At 42.4% G+C, this 21,253-nt stretch overlaps 1 protein-coding gene across 3 annotated transcripts in view; it reads left to right on the plus strand.

The window, feature by feature from the left end:
* The window catches only part of LOC141047947 (uncharacterized), a 129,520-nt gene that overhangs the window by 60,505 nt on the left and 47,762 nt on the right, over nucleotides 1-21,253 (plus strand). The window contains exon 1 of one of the 3 annotated variants that reach the window (XM_073543332.1): nucleotides 15,104-16,117. The exons of 1 other annotated variant lie outside the window; for it this stretch is intronic. In XM_073543332.1, coding sequence (XP_073399433.1) covers nucleotides 16,041-16,117 — 77 coding nt within the window. In that variant the 5' untranslated portion in view covers nucleotides 15,104-16,040. Of the gene's footprint in view, nucleotides 1-15,103; nucleotides 16,118-21,253 lie in introns of those variants that run through there. One more of the 3 variants, XM_073543325.1, reaches the window with a different exon arrangement.

Raw genomic sequence — 21,253 nt, forward strand, 5'->3', positions numbered from 1 at the left:
CTGTCTGCTCTCCTGACCTGAGCTTGACAGCTGCATAGTAATCCATCATGCTGTCATTCTCAGGTCAGGAGAGGTGCCGGCCAGTCCGTGCTATGTGATGCGATTATCGCAGGAGAAATTGGCAGTGTGACTCCAGCCTTAGCCATGAAAAGGTATCAACCACTGAGGACTCTCAATTCTAAATATTCTTCTGTCTGCTTAGCTAAATGTATGTGCCAAGAAAAGCTTTTGACATATAATTTTTACATTGCTACAAGGGCCAAAAATTTTCCTTTTGGCTTCCAAGTGTCTGATGAACGGATGCGATAGAATGCATTCAAACGGTATCCAGTGTTGGGCATATACCAGATGATCATGATCACATACATCAACCATTAGCCAGAAAAGCTATGGGCATTAATGCTATTAAATGCGTTATATTGTTTGTTTTTTTCATTCATACTAGAACTTCTGAGTACTGATCTGAATTAAGAGGTGCTAACATTGTTCTGACATGTAACCACTTACTAATCTACAGAAATATATCAGAATTAAAAACACACATGTGACATGAACAATGTGAACAAGTCTGTTGGACCATGTTCACACCACCCTGACTGAAACACAAAAAGCACAGAATGACAAATGTGCAAAAATACCTTGCAATAAGACATAGCAGTAATCAGCAAGTGCTGATAAAAGGTAATAACAAACACAGGGTATTTAGTCGATACGGTTTTTTGCAAAAAAATGTATGCCAAGCTGCTTCACCAACGTCAAGGTAACCCGTATTGAAGCAGTCCCTATCTAATGTATTTAAAACCCGAACATATGAACAGTGTCTAAATGAGCAGGATTAAGACAGGCGCTTTCTGGTATGGGCATGCGGTGCAAGACAGCTCCCCATGTGCATGTCACACAAGAGAGGGGTGGGGTCTCTCAAATCATGCATAAGCATGAAAAAAACTGGATTAGAAACACACATGTGACATGCACAATGTGAACAAGTCTGTTGGACCATGTTCACACCACCCTGACTGAAACACAAACAAAAAGCACAGAATGACAAATGTGCAAAAATACCTTGCAATAAGACATATAGCAGTAATCAGCAAGCTGTCTTGCGCCGCGTGCCCATACCAGAAAGCGCCTGTCTTAATCCTGCTCATTTAGACGCTGTTCATATGTTCGGGTTTTAAATACATTAGATAGGGACTGCTTCAATACGGGTTACCTTGACGTTGGTGAATCAGCTTGGCATACATTTTTTTGCAAAAAAAAGGAACCAACTAAATACCCTGTGTTTGTTATTACCCTTTATCAGCACTTGCTGATTACTGCTATATGTCTTATTGCAAGGTATTTTTGCACATTTGTCATTCTGTGATTTTGTTTGTGTGTAGAAATATATCAGAAGTATGTCCACCTTAATAACAAAAATCAGATGGGAACTGTATGCCCTTTACCCTTGTGTAACCCACAAGGGCGAAAAGGTCCAGTGCTGCATTTAGTTCATATGTCTGTCATCTGTGTTACATTTTGGACTGTTGACTCCCAGCTGCGTGGAGTACAAATTTAGATCCCAGAGAGGAAGTAGAGATATTATTATCTACTACAAAGAAAAAGAAAAGAAAAAACAGCGGCCGCTGTTTTTGTCATTAAATAAATGCAGTAACTGTAACCAAGTACCTGTTCTCCACTATTTTTATATATATATATATATATATATATATATATATAATTTTATTTTTTTTTTTTTTAATTGTATGTACTTATAAAATGAATACTTTTTAATATATATTTTTTATATGTCTCTTTTTTGGTCATTCACTCCCTTGGTGGAGTCCAATTACCTGTTCTCCAACATCGGAAGCGGGGAAACCCTTACAAGTAGGCTAAATACGATTGTATATATTTTATTTTGGAAGCCGCCTTCTGTTTGATGTTTCTTTGACTAGATATTCATTAAAATGTATTTCAGAAATGTACCAGATGGAGAACAGAGTGATTGTTGGTTTTTTTCTACTAGAAAATCGAGTCAGTTGAGCTAAATGAGGCAGTATTCATATATTAGCAGGAAATATAATTAAAACACTGCAGCTCCTACCTACAATGCCGTCTTTATCTGTCGTGCCATATTTTGCTAATATTTAGCTAATTTGAAAGGAAAACAGACCCTTTCCTACCATTACATAAAATGTATATTATGTTATCATGTGCTCCTTTATATTGGTACAAAATAAAAACAGCATATACCTCTCAATTGTGCCATATAAATGACATCTTGCATCATGATAGCTAAATATCACTGTAAGAATAATAAGAGTATATATAGGATTTCACAAAAACACCAAAGGCTGAACTTACATTTTTTGTGAATCTCAAAGTGGATTATAGGTCATACAGTGGGAAAAAGAGTATTTAGTCAGCCACCAATTGTGCAAGTTCTCCCATTTAAAAAGATGAGAGAGGCCTGTAATTGCATGTTTTTAGGTGACCAAATGCTTATTTTCCACCATAATTTGCAAAATAAATCTTGTCAAATCAGACAAAGTGATTTTCTGGATTTGTTTTCTCATTGTCATGAAACCAGTGCTGTGTGACCGGCACTTCTGGGGTTAATGTTCTGATTGCAGTGCAGACTCTCACCTGCACACCTGGGACCTATTATGGTGGCCTCTCATTGGTTCTGGGGAGGCTTCTTATAGCCTCAGGAAGCTCCCATCCCCCCGTCAGTTATACTCTTGCCCTTGGCATTGTGTGGTGACCCCTGAGTGTGTTAGTGCTGTGTTCTGGTTGCATGATTCCCTGTGTATGACTCGGTCTGTTCTCTGGATATCACTTTGGATTCTGCTTGGTACCTTCTATGTCCGTTTGGTTTTTGATCTCTGCTTGGCCCTGACTGTCCGTTCTGTCTCATCCCTGGTACTGTACTGATATCTTGTGTATGACCTTTGGCTTTGTCTGACCTTCCGTCTGTTTATCCCTCCTGTACCTCGCTTGCCTGTATGGTGCTTGACCTCTGCTTTGCCCGACTCTGAGTTGTCTTCCTCCTCTGAAAGCAGGACGCTAAGCCCAGCCCCCTTGCAGTCACATGACCGCTCACATGTCCATAGGTCCTGTGCCTGCTTTCTAAACTTCTACATTCAGGTCCCGTGCATCTTTATTGTCCGGCTGTTCTTGTCCCCAGGGGTCCCTACGGTGCGGGTGAGTCCCTGCTTAGCGGAGGCTGCACGCCGGCCTGTCAGGACCCTGACACTCATTTTGACTCTCATAATTGTGGTCTACCTTTGATGTCAATTACAGGCCTCTCTCATCTTTTTAAGTGGAAGAACTTGCACATTTGGTGGCTGACTAAATACTTTTTTCCCAACTGTGTAGGTCTTTTAGACCTGATGAGGCTGGTGCATTCACCATGTAAAAATGGCGCTGTAATCTTTTTAAAAAATGTCCCCATCTGATATTAAAATGAGTCTGATCGTGTCTAAGAAATCTATTTAATAATGTTAACAGTTTGCATTGTAAAATGTGATCACAGAAAGAATTATTATGGATTATTTATCTTACTTATTGTATATACCATTAATTCCACCGTGTGTTACTGACATCTGTCCCCATTGGGGCTCACAATCTAAATTCCCTATCAGTATGTCTTTGGCGTATGGGAGGAAACCCCTGAAAACAAGGAGAGAACATTAAGGCTATGTTCACATGTTGCATTTTTTTCTGCAGTTTTTTTTTTTCTGAAGACAAAACCTGTTCTCTTGGCAGTACAGAAGCTGGTTACAAAAAGCAGGTTTTGTTGCATATTTGCTGCATTTTTATATTCCCTAGTGCATGCTGATAGAGTTTAGTGATCCTAATAAAACATGATGCAACTTTCTTAGGGTTTTGCACCAAAAACACAGCAAAACCCGATGCCTACATTTTTTGCTGCGTTTTTGCACTTACTCACTGCTTTCTATGGGTGAAAAAAATCACTGAAAGAAGTGACATGCTGCAGTTTGCAAAAATGCAGCAGTTTTCCAATTTAGTCAGGAAAAGAAACAATGCTTGTGCCCGAGATTTCTGAAATCTCATAGCTTTTGCTGGTACTGTAAAATGCAGCTTAAAATTTGCATTAAAAAAACGCAGCAAAAACACATGTAACCATAGCTTAACTCTTGTTTTATAACCAGCACCCAACTGTGACACAAATAGTTTTTTTTTTTCACACTGTTGGGAATTTTTAACCACTAAAACATAAAAAAAACCTTATAAGTTTGATACAGTGTAATCAACTGATATAGAGAATCATGTTGGCAAGTAATTTTTACTGTACAATGTATGCTGGAAAAAAATTAAACTTAAAAAAGACAGAATTGCATTTTTTTACCAATTCACTGCACTAAGAATTTTTTTCCCCCCTTTTTTCAGTTCAATGTATGGCAAAATGAATGGTGTCATTCAAAATTATACAACTCATTCCTCAAAAATCAAGCCTTCATCTATCTATGTCAAGGTTAATAATAAAAAAAGTTCTGGTTGGTTGTTGGAACAAAGGGTGAAAAAAATCGAAAGCACGAAAGCTAAAAATTGCTGGTTCTTAAGGGGATTAGTAGTGTAACATAAGAATAATGGTGATGAACCCCGAGTAGAATGGAAGAAGAATGGAAATGGAAGGTAAAATATTTAATACAATGGTATGATTAGGCATAAAAATCAATGATGGAGTCAATGTGTTGAAAACGTAGCAAAGTCCCACCACTAGAGCATAATTTAAAGGCCATGTTCACACATTCAGTATTTGGTCAGTATTTTACCTCAGTATTTGTAAGCCAAAACCAGGAGTGGAACAGTCAAAGGAAAAGTATAATAGAAACATGTCACCACTTCTGGATTTATCACCCACTGCTGGTTTTGGCTTACAAATACTGAGGTAAAATACTGACCAAATACTGAGGTAAAATACTGCCCAAATACTGAGGTAAAATACTGACCAAATACTGAGGTAAAATACTGACCAAATACTGAGGTAAAGTACTGACCAAATACTGAGGTAAAATACTAACCAAATACTGAGGTAAAATACTGACCAAATACTGAGGTACAATACTGACCAAATACTGAGGTAAAATACTGAGGTAAAATACTGACCAAATACTGAGGTAAAATACTGACCAAATACTGAGGTAAAGTACTGACCAAATACTGAGGTAAAATACTGACCAAATACTGAGGTACAATACTGACCAAATACTGAAAGCCCAAAATGTTATTCCCATCTTTGTACATGGACAATTTCAGTTAGTACTCTTAAAAATAAGGACTTTAAATTTACTGCTTATTAATTTGCAGATGTTCTTGAGCTATTAACACTTTTGTTTTATAGCTCATTGCCTAGGAGACCGACCACCGCTGCTGTCTAGTTTATATGCACTGGGGTTGAGGCTGGTCAGGAGGTAATAAGCTCCAGTGACCCTATTCAGTTTCAAAATAGTGCAATAGAAAAACAACAATTCATTGATATTACTGCAAACTTTTACAAGTCATTTTTCTAAACCTTCCGAATTGTATAGAATGTCCAAAGAATGAAGAACTGTGGCTAAAACTGCCAATGAAAACGGTCCATAACAACAACTGTCTTTGTTAGTTATAGCAACTAATCACAGAACAACTTTCATTTTCAAAGAGCACTTTCAGAAATAAAAGTTGTGCTGTGATTGGTTACTATGAACAACACAGATGGTGTTTTCTTTTAGACAGTCTCATAATGTATAAATCTTAATGTGGCACTGAGAGCTGGCTGTGTGCCCATACTACCTCCAAAGACTATCAAATTCATGTTAAGGCATAAGGTATATTATAAAAAAAACTATGGCTTTCTCTATGTGCCATAATTCTTTAATAGATTTATTGCACAAATATATCTGGTTCATTGCCGGAATATATGATAAATTGCCGGAATATATCGGGTACAGTGCCGGAATATATCCGATACAGTGCCGAAACATATCTGGTACATTGCCGGAATATATCTGGTACATTGCCGGAATATATCTGGTATATTGCCGGAATATATCCGGTACAATGCCGAAACATATCCGATACAGTGCCGGAATATATCTGGTACATTGCCGGAATATATCCGGTACAGTGCTGGAATATATCCGATACAATGCCGAAACATATCCGATACAGTGCCGGAATATATCTGGTACATTGCCGGAATATATCCGGTACAGTGCTGGAATATATCCGATACAATGCCGAAACATATCCGATACAGTGCCGGAATATATCTGGTACATTGCCGGAATATATCTGGTACATTGCTGGAATATATCCGATACAATGCCGAAACATATCTGGTACAGTGCCGGAATATATCTGGTACATTGCCGGAATATATCTGGTACATTGCCGGAATATATCCGGTACAGTGCTGGAATATATCCGATACAATGCCGAAACATATCCGATACAGTGCCGGAATATATCTGGTACATTGCCGGAATATATCTGGTACATTGCTGGAATATATCCGATACAATGCCGAAACATATCTGGTACAGTGCCGGAATATATCTGGTACATTGCCGGAATATATCTGGTACATTGCCGGAATATATCTGGTACATTGCCGGAATATATCCGGTACAATGCCGAAACATATCCGATACATTGCCGGAATATATCTGGTACATTGCCGGAATATATCTGGTACATTGCCGGAATATATCTGGTACATTGCCGGAATATATCCGATACAATGCCGAAACATATCCGATACAGTGCCGGAATATATCCGGTACATTGCCGGAATATATCCGGTACATTGCCGCAATATATCCGGTACATTGCCGGAATATATCCGGTACAGTGCCAGAATATATCCGGTACAGTGCCGGAATGTATCCGATACAATGCCGAAACATATCTGGTACATTGCCAGAATATATCCGGTACAGTGCCGCATGGAAAATCTGTGCATGAGCTCTAAGGGTATATGTACAAAATGGCTTTTTTGGGTGCATTCTTCTTCGAAAACTGCCTAAAAAAGTTCTAAATAAAGGCTGAAAAGAATAAACATTTGCATATCTATGTAAAAAAAAGATTTGCCGTCTTTGGATTTCAGGTCTCCTAAGACACCTAAGTAGGTAAAAGAAGTGAGCTGGCCATTTTTCAAACGTTTTAAGTTCTGATATCGATCTAAACTTTATTATAGAAGTCAATGGGAAGGCGCAAAAGTCTTTTTGAGCATTTCACCATCATTTTTACTTGAAAAACTGCTAGTAGATTCCTGATTGTTGAATGGAGTTAAAACAAAAACAAATGGAAAATACCAATAAAAAAGCCTCAAAAATGCTGGAATTGCTTCTGAAAACATCAGCAGTCAAAAATATAGAAAAAGCGCTCAGAAAATGATAAAAGAGGACACTTTAGGTGAAAAAAACAATGGGGCTTCCTGAAGTGTGTTCCTCTTCATAAACTCAGCAGGTTCACTTGCCTGAAAGAGATATTGTGTACACATACACATCACATAGATCAAAGAAAGGAAATAACATAGTATCCTAGACAAAGGCAGAGCATTTAGCTCTAGAGTAGCAGATGAGTTTGAAATGTATGGGTAGTATTCACACTGCTGTCTATATTCCCTTGGCTATAGGCCGCTTGTTTTGGAGAATGTTCACATCTCTTTGCATAAACTGATTCATAATGGCTGTTCTCACACACACGGAAGTCGTTGCCTTCAGCTTCATTTTTAACATATGAAGAATATAATGAAATAAAACATTATCAGTGACGCTATCTTGAATTATTAAGCATCATTAAACCTGTCACCTCGATTTGTGCTTCGGGTTAAATGGGGAAATACTTTTTAGAATGTAATATAAAGTAGCTATACATTGTGACGGCCTGGGATGTCAAGCTTACCTCTGAAAGAAAAAGAAAACCTGAATAGAGGTGTTCCCATAGAAGCAGGAATTCTTTGTAACTATACAGAGTTAATTTACAGAGAGGTCTGTACTCAGCAATGTATTTTCTGTTGCGATTTAGATCATGCTGTTCTATTCTGTAGAAGCACTTTGCTGCCTACCGTTTCCTTTGGCAAAGAGGTTGTTTCATTTGCATCAGTTAAATAGAATGATTCACAAGGTAGGAACTAGGATAATATGGTTAAATTACATCAGTCAAGAATGTGTCATTTTTTCTTAGCTTTTTATTTTTATTCATGGAGTTATTGTGGTGCACAGCTCGAACAGCGGGGGCTGTTTAGCTGAGTCATTGAAATGACACAAAGATAGAACTCGGGACATATCTAAGACAACACCTTTACTAAAGTCAAGACTGCCTCCTTATTTGGCTAAGGAGGGGTGAATAAAAAAAAAAAGAGTTTGCACACCTTTTCATCTCAGAGTTTGTTGATACTATTCTACACAGGTATTATGTGACCACAACTGTGCAGAAGTATAATCTATACTGTCATTATATGATGAACTGAATACCAACTGTAGAGCCATCATGTGATCACCACTATACACAGCCTACACAGCCATCATGTGATCACCACTATGCACAGCCTACACAGCCATCATGTGATCACTACTATACACAGCCATCATGTGATCACAACAATACACAGCGTACACAACCATCATGTGATCACAACTGTACACAGTGTATACAACAATCATGTGATCATAACTATGAGCAATCTACACAGCCATTATGTGACCATAACTATACACAGGCTACACAGCCATCATGTGATAGACTGTATATATATGTGGTCATATAATGGCTGTGTAAATTGTGTACACTACTAAACAGATTCAACAGAACCATCATGTGATCACAACTATACAGTCTACACAGCCATTATACGACCACAACTATACACAGTCTGCACAGCCATCATGTGATCACAACGATACAGTCTACACAGCCATCATACGACCATAATGATATGCAGTCTACACCGCCATCATGTGATCACAACTATACACAAATCACACATCATGTGACCGCAAGTATACTGTCTACACAGAAATCATGTGACTACAGCTACTATCTGTGGGTCGCCCCTCACACCCAGGGCAGCGGGGTACTCGGTACCGGGCCGATGACAGGGGGATGTGTCACAGCAGCAGTGACCCGGTCTGTGGCCCTGGGCGCCCAATATCAATGGCGGTGATGTTAATGGTATTATTGTTTCATGACGCCACCCGTGGTGTTTGGCAAGGGAGATGGTAAGCCAACGCTCCATGCAGATCCGCTGGGACTGATGGTGTGGTGCAGCAAAGATGGTGTAGCTCCCCACTGGTGGAGCTGTATTCCCAGGGCAGTGTAGGTGCAATGGATGAGGAGAGGCGCAGAATGGTATAGATGCTGGTACCCAGATGTAGCGGTGCTGAAGGTGTTAACGGCGAATGAATGGAGGACACCAGGGCTTGCAGTTTCAAAGCTTTACTCACAGTTCGTGGTACCCACTGGTGCGTGCCTCCGTGCCGTGTCCTCCGGGGTAGAGACTCAATCAACCTCCCGGGCAAGTCAGGGTTCTCCTCTCCAACACTCCGCTAACATGTGCCTTTCCTGAATGACTCCTCTATTGCGCCTTTTAGGGCGAAACACTCCAGTACTTAGTTACCCTGGAATGCCTCTGTCTAGGTGTTCCTAGTCTCTACGTGTATGACAGACAGCTGTAGCCTCTATCGGGGACTCCTCTCAGAGTCCTGGCTCGCAAATCAGTTGCTGTTGTGACCCAAGTCTTGGATGGGAGTAGTGCATTTACAGCCAACTACTCCACCGGTGTCTGCTGCAGAACCATAAGTGTCAATACAACCTCAGGGACCAGGCCCCGACCTTGCGCTGATAACCTATAGGCAGGGTTCCTCTTCCAACCCACAACTCCTCTCTGTTCTCCTACTCCTTTGTTCCGCGCTGTTCCTTCTCTCTCTTATGGAAGCTTAGGTTGCAGTTCTACGTCTTTCTCCTTCTGTTCCTTTCCTAGGGAGCTCGTTCCACTAAGACCAGTCCTCAGCCTCTCCTGACTGACTGCCTTCCTCCGCCTTGAGCTCCCCTCAGGCTGACCTCCTGTCAGCCTGCTCTCTCCTCCAGACTGATCTGTAATCCTAAACTTTCCCCCTCTGTTATACTAACTCCACCCACCTCCCAGCACATCTCATGTTACAAAGCAGGGTTCCACGAAGGGTGCTCTGCTACCCCCAGCCTGAAGCTGCTAGGTGGACCTACTGAACTATCCTGTGTGTGGGATGCAGGTGTTGGAGTGTGGAAATGAGCTCCCAACTTACCTAGTTGGTGGGGCACTACACCTTAGGAGAAGGTGCAGTACCTCTGTGGCGACTGAGCCTCAGGGGCACCACATCTGTCTACACAGTCAATGCAGAAGTCACATGATAAGAAGTAGCATTTAATATGCTATTTAACCCGTTTTTTTGCAGTTATACTAGCAAGATAGGGTACAGTATGATGCTCAAGACCTAGCTGCATTCAAGATAATATCTTATTTCATGACAGTCATCCCAGATATGGCACAGCACTTCAAAATCAGATACCCATAGCTGGCATATAGCTCAGTGATATTCTGTGTTTTGAAATCTTCTATTATAAACTTGTAGCAGGTGAACCTGGCTGTACATCAGGCTGAAGGCTGCATACTGCCCTGGAGATGGTGACCAGCAGAACAGCTCTATGGTTCTAAGCCTCTTTGTCATGGTAAATATGCCAGTAAACAATTTACATGACTCGCATGGCACTGCCCTAGTTACCAAGGGCTACACATAGTAATGAATCACTGTAGTAGAGGCACTAGATTTACTATTCTATTCCATAACTTGCAGGATGCCAATTTATACTGGCCAGATGGAGGACAAAATTACATTTTTTCTTCTTTGTCTTACAGTGGAGGCTTATGGACACATTTATTATACTGTCATTGCTGAAAGTTCTGGTATCCTTGACATTGCTCCAGAAAATGAAGTATTTCTCAAAGAAAATTATTGCAATGACACATGTTTTGTTATACACATGTTCATTTCCTTTGTGTGTATTGGAACAACACATGAAAGAGAGAGGGAAAAAAAGCAACTTGAACCTAATGTCACACAAAACACCAAAAATTGGCCAGACAAATTTTTGGCACCATCAACTTAATAACTGGTTGCACACCCTTTGGAATAAATAACTGTAATTAGTCACTTCCTATACCCATAAACAAGCTTCATACACCTCTCAAGTGGAATTTTGGACCTCAATACTATTGCAAAGTGTTCCAGGTCTCTCATATTTGAAGGGTGTCTTCTTCCAACAGCATTTTCACGATCTCTCCACAGATGTTCAATGGAATTTTGATCTGGACTCTTTGCTAGCCACTCTCCAGCTCTTTGTTTCCATCTATTCCTGGGTGCTTCTTGAAGTATGTTTGGGATCATTGTCCTGCTGGAAAATCCATGACCTAGGATGCAAACCCAGCTTTCTAACACTGAGCACTACATTGCGACACAATCTTCAGATTGTGATGATGCTTTCAAGAGTCAAGGCAACCAGTGCCAGAGGCAGCAGAACAACCTCAAAGCATCTTTGAACCTGCACTATATTTGACTGTAGGCACTCTGTTCTTTCTTTGTAGACTTCATTCCGTTTTCGGAAAATAGTAGAATGAGGTATTTCACCAGAAAGCTTTATCTTGGTCTCATCTGTCCACAAGACGCTTTCCCAGAAAGATTTTGGCTTACTAACATACATTTTGGTAAACTGCAGTCTAGCTTTTTTATGTCTCTGTTAGCAGTGGAGTCTTCCTGGGTCTTCATCCATAGCATTTCATTTCATTAAAATGTCAATGTGTATAGTTTGTGCTGACACTGATGCACCCTGTGCTTGCAAGACAGCTTGAATTTCTTTGCCACTAGATTGGGGCTACTTATCCACCATCTGGTCTATTCTTTGTTGCAACCTTTCATCAATTTTTCTCTGCCATTGTCACACATGCCAGTGGCGCAGGTTGTTCATTGACCCCGTGCCACGGGGTTGGGCTTGCCTAGGAGGGGCGCAGCTAAGCAGCTACATGGTGTTCACTAGAGCTCTTGAAGGTGGAGTCAGACTTATGCTGCAGGTAGCCGCCAGGTACTACTCCTGGGCAGTCTCAGCTGCTGATCCCAGAGGTTGGGTTCGCTGGACGGGGACACGGGAGTGGAGTCACGGACAGGAAGGATTCAGAGACTGGCGAACATTATGGACAACCTGGACTTCACGGATAAGTTCTCGATCAGACCCACAGGTCTTGAGAAATGGATCAGGTACCGCTGATGCACCCACAGGGTTCATATACAGCAGATGCGGCTACAGGGTTCAGATGCCACCAAAGCAGCTTCAGGGACACAAATAAACAACACAAGACTACAGAGACAGAAATAACTCATTTAGACTAAGGGCAGGGGACCTAGCAACATACAGTTGTAGACACAAACTACCACTAACAAACTATAGGGGTTGCTCAAGCTCCTACCTATTGGGGAGGGTGCCTTTTATACAGTTAGGTCCATATATATTTGGACACAGACATTTTTCTAATTTTGGTTCTAGACATTACCACAATGAATTTTAAACAAAACAATTCAGATGCAGTTGAAGTTCAGACTTTCAGCTTTCATTTGAGGGTGTTATGAGTGGCGGAAGACACTAAATAAAAAATAAATAAAGTGCCTTCGCCACTCGGGGTCCACCGTGCGGTGGATGTAATAACCGCTGCTAAAAGAGGCAGAGCACTAAGGCGGTAATGTGCACAGGGTTTTAGCTGCACCCAGTGCACTGAAGCAGACTCTGTTATATGCACAGAGCTGCAAACAAAAGCATAAATAACGCTGAGTCTGTACAGGGTCACAGACTTCCAGCGATGCAGATACAGTATTAAAAGTCACAGAAGTAGCCTTAAACACCAGGACTACTCCTTCTAGACCTACCGTAAATATAGGATGCGGAACGTTGCAACTGCGAACGCCCGACAGGCTGCAACCGCAGCGCGGCGTGAACTGAGCCACAGAGAAAGCACCGCTATGCTGCAAGCGCGATGCAGCACTCTAGCTGCTGGCAAAGATGAAGCTTGAGCGTGCTGGCCCTGGCGCTAATACTGGCTGATGCCCAAACACTCACACAGACGTATTATCAGAGGGAAGGGGTTCTTAATAAGTCAGTCACCAGTCCAAGCATCCATCACCATACATACAGCAGCCGTATGAAAATACTAGTGCATGGCGGAACAGCCATGCGCACTTTTTATAGCTCCAAAAGGAGCCAATAGGATCCGGAGCAGGACCTGAGCACCTGACTCCTGAACTCCAATGGGAGCTCATCCCATGAGCATGCTCAGAAGATGGCCCATAGGACTTAGCCTCTGGAGATAAATGTGAGAATCTGGATTCCTGCATAGGCATGGTAGAAACCAGATTCCTAACAGAGGGTATCCACATTAAAATTGGATGAAGGGTTTAGGCGTTTCAGCTCCTTAACATGTGCCACCCTGTTTTAAAGGGACCAAAAGTAATTGGACAGATTAAATAAAATGTTCATTTCTAGTACTTGGTTGAAAACCCTATGTTGGCAATGACTGCCTGAAGTCTTGAACTCATGGACATCACCAGATGCTGTGTTTCCTCCTTTTTGATGCTCTGCCAGGCCTTCACTGTGGTGGTTTTCAGTTGCTGTTTGTTTGTGGGCCTTTCTGTCTGAAGTTTAGTCTTTAACAAGTGAAACATGCTCAATTGGGTTGAGATCAGGTGACTGACTTGGCCATTCAAGAATATTCCACTTCTTTGCTTTAATAAACTCCTGGGTTGCTTTGGCTTTATGTTTTGGGTCATTGTCCATCTGTAGTATGAAATGACGACCAATCAGTTTGGCTGCCTTTGGCTGGATCTGAGCACACGGTATGGCTCTGAATACCTCAGAATTCATTTGGCTGCTTCTGCCCTGTGTCACATCATCAATAAACACTAGTGACTCAGTGCCACTGTCAGCCATGCATGCCCAAGCCATCACACTGCCTCCGCCGTGTTTTACAGATGATGTGGTATGCTTGGGATCATGAGCTGTACCACGCCTTCACCATACTTTTCTCTTTCCATCATTCTGATAGAGTTAGATCTTGGTTTCATCTGTCTAAATAATGTTTTTCCAGAACTGTGCTGGCTTTTTTAGATGTTTTTTAGCAAAGTCCAGTCTAGCCTTTTGATTCTTGATGATTATGAGTGGCTTGCACCGTGCAGTGAACCCTCTGTTTTTAATTTCATGCAGTCTTCTCTTTATGGTAGATTTGGATATTGATACGCCTACCTTCTGGAGAGTGTTGTTCACTTGGTTGGCTGTTGTGAAGGGGTTTCTCTTCACCATGGAGATTATTCTGCGATCATCCACCACTGTTATCTTCCGTGGGTGCCCAGATCTTTTTGCATTGAGTAGTTCACCAATGTGAATGTCAACTACTTTTGGTCCCTTTAAAAACAGGGTGGCACCTATTAAGGAGCTGAAACTCCTAAACCCTTCATCCAATTTTAATGTGGATACCCTCAAATGAAAGCTGAAAGTCTGAACTTCAACTGCATCTGATTTGTTTTGTTTAAAATTCATTGTGGTAACGTCTAGAACCAAAATTGGAAAAATGTTGTCCCTGTTTTTAAAGGGACCAAAAGTAATTGGACAATAGACTCCAAGGCTATTTCATGGACAGGTGTGGGCAATCCCTTTGTTATGTCATTCTCAATTAAGCAAATAAAAGGCCTGGAGTTGAATTGAGGTGTGGTGCTTGCATTTGGAAGGTTTTGCTGTGAAGGAAACATGCGGTCAAAGGAGCTCTCCATGCAGGTGAAACAAGCCATTCTTAAGCTGCAAAAACAGAAAAAACCCATCCGAGAAATTGCTACAACATTAGGAGTGGCAAAATCTACAGTTTGGTACATCCTGAGAAAGAAAAAGCACTGGTGAACTCATCAATGCAAAAAGACCTGGGCGCCCACAGAAGACAACAGAGGTGGATGATCGCAGAATAATCCCCATGGTGAAGAGAAACCCCGCACTTCTAGCCACCATCTGTGGTAGATCAGCTCGGCTGCTTAACAAGGTAGTCACAGGAATGCTTTACATTTAAATTTTCAACTGGTTTATTAAAGGTAAGGAAAGTGAGGTATTATTTAGGTAAGGAAAGGGGGGCCTCAAACTGTCCATGGAACTAGGCCCTAACTATCCCTGTGTCAGAAGTACTCTTAAAGGTAGAGAGGCCCGAGTCTCCCACCTTACTATGCTCTGTTAATGTCCTAAGCTTTACCATGTCCCAGGAGGCCTGGGTCAGATATGTTAGTGTATATACAGTACATGTAAGACAAACAGGGCTAAGAAAAAGCAACTAACATACCAAAACACTCACCAACGGTAGAGAGGAATAAAGGGAAGGATAGGAAAGTACAAACCAAATGGGAATAACATAATGGAGAAAGCATACACATAAAAACAGCAAACAACAATCTCTAGCAGTAACTATGAACACCAACTTCAGCACACCAACTCCAGCAAGCCAGGAAGTTGAAGGGATGAGAAGGTCTGGCCAGGTTTTATAGAAAGAGAAAATGAGCAGGTCAGGAGCAGATGTGAGATGGAGCTGCATGCCTCTAACCAGCATACAGAGTCATTCACCTCTTTTGCACCAATGGAAATGAAGTCCATTTAATATGAGGAGCAAAACACATAGGCTAAGTGGAAGACCTGCGATTCACAGTATGTAAAGATCACCTAACCCCAGATTTCCCAAGAGGACGAGACACACTTGTGACATAGAGCTCCATAAACCAATCCAAACAAAGTAAATAGACATATCCAGTCATCTTGACATAAAGCAAAAGAATAGCTCTCACTTTAGTCCTTATTACTGTGGGGATCCGCCCACACAGGAAACAGGTTTCAGCTCTGTTTAGGACAGCACTTGTGTGAAATTTTAAATCAGGAAGAAAAAACACCCAGATACAGCGGAAGGGATGGAACAAAGCTGAAGCCCTACCCACAATTCCGTCCCGATGCACAAAGATATGAAAACAAGGAAACTTCACGCAAGAATGAAAGAAAATCTACAAAAGGGATTTCTTTACCTGAGGTATAATTTTAACTTATAAGATTATATTTATCCTCCATATTTTATTCTATTCAGCTGTATAGTACTCGTTTGCCCTTAGGAGCATTTTTGTGGAACCAGGTGAAATTGTCAGTAAATATCTTGTAACAGTCTGTGAACATATTTTGGAAACTTGTGCCCATGCTGGGCATTTTCTGGCAGGGAGATGGGTTGCATTAATTACAGCTGGGCTTGTTCTAGCCACAGAAACGAATGTGTCAGTAGACTTTTATTTCTAGAGCTTTCTTATATAATTGTGCAGGGGTGGACACTGACAGCTTGGGGCCCCTGTGTAAGAAATGTGTCTGGGCCCCCCTCCCTTCCCGGTATGCTGCTTATGATGATTGCATTCTGGCAATGGGACCCTGGAGCCTCGCGCTTTGAGAAACAAGGCAGATTGCCCTCATTATTACTGCCCTGCAAGCAGGGGCGTACATAGCAATCACGGGGTCCCATAGCAAAAGTTCTATTTGGGCCTCCACACCTCTAAAAAATATACATATGTATATTTTTTCACTGAGAATGGAGAATATATATATCTGGCAAAAATTAAGAGACCACTGCACAGTTTTATATAAATCAGCTTCTCCACATGTCTGACAGCCATCCCATTAAAGTGTCAGTTGAATTCCAAACAGAGTACACCTCATTCTACTTAATGTGCTTCTGATTAGGTGATCACCTGAACCAAATCTTATTTAAGAAGGAAAGTATAAAAAGCCCTGTTCTGGTGTTCACAATCCTCTTGCAATAGGACAAGCTGAATGGCAAAACAAGTGCTACTAATATCCCAAAAGTAATAGGAATGAAAAAATAACTTTTAACCATGCCAAATGAGTTAAAAAGAAAAGTCTTGAGTGAGGAAAGGACGGGCTCAATTCTGGCTTTACTAGCAAAGGGATACAGTGAGCATCATGTTGCCTCCATCCTTAAACTTTCTAAGAAGACAGTCTATTACAACAAGGTCAAGCAGCAACAGACATTGGGGACAGCAAAGTTACAGTCTGGCAGAGGGCAAAAATGACTCTCCACTGACCTGGATGACCGTCATCTTATTCGAATGTCACTCAGCAACCACAGGATGACATCAAGTGATCTACAAAAGGAATGGCAAATGGCAGCTGGGGTGAAGTGCACAGCAAGAACAGTTCATAACAGGCTCCTAGAGGTGGGGCCCAAGTCATGTATAGAAAAAAGCCTTTCATCAAGGAGAAGCAAAGGAGAGCCAGGCTGAAGTTTCACAAAGACCATAAGGATTGGGCCATAGAGGACTGGAGTAAGGTAATCTTCTCTGATGAGTTTAATTTTCAGCTTTGCCCAAAACCTGGTCATCTAATGGTTAGACTGAGACCTGGAGAAGCGTACAAGCCACAGTGTCTTGCAATAGCTGTGAAATTTGGTGGCGGATCGGTGATGATCTGGGGATGCTTCAGCAAGACTGGAATTAGGCAGGTTAATCTTTGCGAAGGATGTATGAATCAAGCCGCATACAAGGTTATCCTGGAAAAACAGTTGATTCCTTCTACTCAAGCAATGTTCCCCAACTCTGAGGACTGTTTTTTCCAGCAGGACAATGTGCCAAGCCACACAGGTAGGTAGATCAATGTGTGGATGAAGGATCACCACATCAAATCCCTGTCATGGCCAACCCAATCTCCAGACCTGAACCCCATTGGAAACCACTGGAATGTAATCAAGAGGAAAATGGATAGTCACAAGCCATCAAACAAAGAACTGCTTAAATTTTTGTACCAGGAGTGGCATAAGGACACCCAAAATTAGCGTGAAATACTGGTCGAAGGCATGCCAAGACGCATGAAAACTGTGATTGAAAAATCATGGTTATTCCAAAAAATATTGATTTCTGAACTCTTCCTGAGTTAAAACATTAGTATTGTTGTTTCTAAATGACTATGAAATTGTTTTCTTAGCATTATTTGAGGACTGCAAGCACTGCATTTTTTTGTTATTTTGACCATTTCTCATTTTCTGAAAATAAATACAAAATTTAGTGCTTGTACATTCGAAGACATGTCAGTAGTTTATAGAATAAAAGAGCAATATATACTGCTCAAAAAAATAAAGGGAACACTTAAACAACACAATGTACTAGGTTGTGTTCCCTTTATTTTTTTGAGCAGTATACATTTTACTCAAAGATATACCTATAAAGAGAAAAATCAGACAAACTGAAAATTTTGCAGTGGTCTCTTAATTGTTTCCAGAGCTGTATATACAGTGCGTTGCGAAAGTATTCGGCTCCCTGGAACTTTTCAACCTTTTCCCACATATGCTTCAAACATAAAGATACCAAATGTACATTTTTGGTGAAGAATCAACAAGTGGAACACAATTGTGAAGTTGAACGAAATTTATTGGTTATTTTAAATTTTTGTGGAAATTCAAAAACTAAAAAGCGGGGCGTGCTATATTATTCGACCCCTTTACTTTCAGTGCAGCAAACTCACTCCAGAAGTTCATTGTGGATCTCTGAATGATCCAATGTTGTCCTAAATGACTAATGATGATAAATATAATCCACCTGTGTGTAATCAAGTCTCCGTATAAATGCACCTGCTCTGTGATAGTCTCAGGGTTCTGTTTGAAGCACAGAGAGCATCATATCATCCCATATGTGGGAAAAGGTTGAAAAGTTCCAGGGAGTCAAATACTTTTGCAACGCACTGTACATATACCATACATACACACATATACTGTATATACATACACACATATACTGTACATAAAAAAATACAGTTATATATACATATACGGTAGTAGACACATACCGTACACACATACATACACATATACTGTACATACATGCACATAAACATACATATATACTATATATACTGTACATACAAATATATTGCACATGTAGGAGGAGTCCCTGCTGTGTATCCGGCCCGGAACCAAGGGGACTGCCACCAAGGTTCCTAGGGGGACTGTTTCCGGGGGACATAATTAGGGGACGGAACACAGAGAGTTCTAGAAAGGTTGGGGGTGGAGCCAATATAAAAGGGGCTGAGGATGCCAGCAGAGGGCAGTCGATGGAGCAGGAGAGAAGGAGCAAGGAAGCTAGAGGGTGCCAGAGCAAGGAGAGCAGAGCAGCGACGTGAGAGACGGAGGGGGGAATCACCGCCGACAGAAGGGAGATGGCACTGAGCCGTCCAATGGAGAGACACCGACCACCTGACCGCGCTCCCAGCAGCCGCCGCCACCTGACTCCACCCCGTGGGTGTGGCCCACGGCCGCCGCCACCTGACTCCAGTCCACGGGTGGGGCCTGTCTTCTGCCGCCCGCAGCCCCTGCAGCTCGGTTCCAGCCCACGGCTGCAGCCTGGTCACTGTCCCCCGCGGCCTCCGCTGCCCGTCTGCAGCTGGTGGCTGCAGATTACACGTCCCGGTCCCCGAGCAACACCATCCCACCTTCGCCGGGAGGTGCAACGCAGAGGGAGTCTTCAGGGGCCTGTTGTGCCCCCACTTCGCCTGGGCGTAGGAACGCCCGAAGCCTCCATCAAATCCTCGTCTGCTGGGCCCAGCGGCTGAAACACCGAAGCAACACTGACCACCACTCTGCTGGATGTCAGAGAGGATAAGTGAAACGTTGTAGTTAATACTCAGGACCCGTAGTTGGCCATACCGCGGCCCTATAGTGACCGGTCTTTCCCGGGATAGTCATGTTCGCTTTCCCAGTGTATTCTTGTTTTGATCCCTGCGAGGATAACTATTGTTAGCTTGTTTGGTTGCTCGAGATAGCCCTGAAAGCATATATATATATATATATATATATATGTATTGTAGGGATTTGACTCGCTTAGGTGCAGCGGGAGACAAACATGAGGCACGTTCCTTTAAAATTTCACCAGGTTTATTACTCCATAAACCATAGACAGCATAACACTGAAATGTAACCTTCACTTCAGGCAAAGGAACAGAAATGTCCGTGGCTTCAGACTCGGACTGAGAGTCTCAGCACATGCTGGGAGCTGTAGTCCTCCCCATATACACTCTCTGTAGTGTCCCACCTGGACACATGGAAGTCTGTCCACACTCAGACAGACTCCCTCCACACTCTCACATGTGCCAAACACCTCAATTACATAGCCCTGTAACCACACCCAAAGGGGATCACATGGCTATGACATCACCAAAGGTTGTATAGACACACAGGCTTCCCTGACACAGTGTAACAGAAAGATCAGCAGTACCTCTGCTGATCAATACACCCTGGAGCCTGCATCCCAAGGCCACCCACCTTGAGACCCACAATGGTCATTTAGGACCCTGCTCCTGTTACCACACTGAATGTGCCTGTACACCCGTCCTGGGACACCCACACAGCGCCCCCTAGCCGACACAGTGGTAACTACACCACATACCTCCCCCCTCTGTTCAAACTTGTGGGGTTGAACACATGACATCACCCAGGTATCTTGAGACCTGGCACCCATGTCACCTTGCCCTACAAGTCGAGAGGACCATCTCCGTCTGTTTCGGTAGTCAAACTGCCTCATATTCACGTTAGGCCTCCCCCGCCCCCAGCGGTCAGTATCTCGGCCTTGGGCTTTGGCCTTCCCGTCAACGTCCGTCAGTGTGATCAGACACTCTTTAGTCTCCTTTATCAGCTGTATCTCATGATCTTGTTCTCTTTTGGCCAGCACGTGTCTCACCACTACCTCTTTAATTATATCATCAAAGGGTACCACTGGGTCAGTCACACCAGTCGAGTGAACCCTCCAGTTACCGTCCAGCACCAATGTGTCTAGTCCAGTAGTCTCATCTCCCAGCCCACCATCTGTCTTATCACGAGACGTCAGGTCCGTCAGTTGGGCAGATGTACTTCTTCCTCTGGTCAGTTCTACCTCTGACCTGTCCATGTCAGGAGCCGTCACTGTCTCAGTGTCTGCTTGTCCCACAGTCGAAGCATCTCCATCGTCAGACCAAACGTCATCAAACAAAAGAAAGTCCCGGCCCCTCTCCCAGGCATAGACTAAGTCCCGTGGTATTCCTCTACCTTGGCACTCACCACCTTTGGTCCCCTCAAACACTACTGTGTCTACTGCGTAGTTCACCGTGACCCCGTGTTTACAGCGAACCCTGACGTTTTTCTCGG

Source organism: Dendrobates tinctorius, unplaced genomic scaffold (assembly GCF_039654945.1).
Source record: "Dendrobates tinctorius isolate UK_male_01 unplaced genomic scaffold, ASM3965494v1 ptg000011l, whole genome shotgun sequence".
Classification (NCBI taxonomy): Eukaryota; Metazoa; Chordata; class Amphibia; order Anura; family Dendrobatidae; genus Dendrobates; species Dendrobates tinctorius.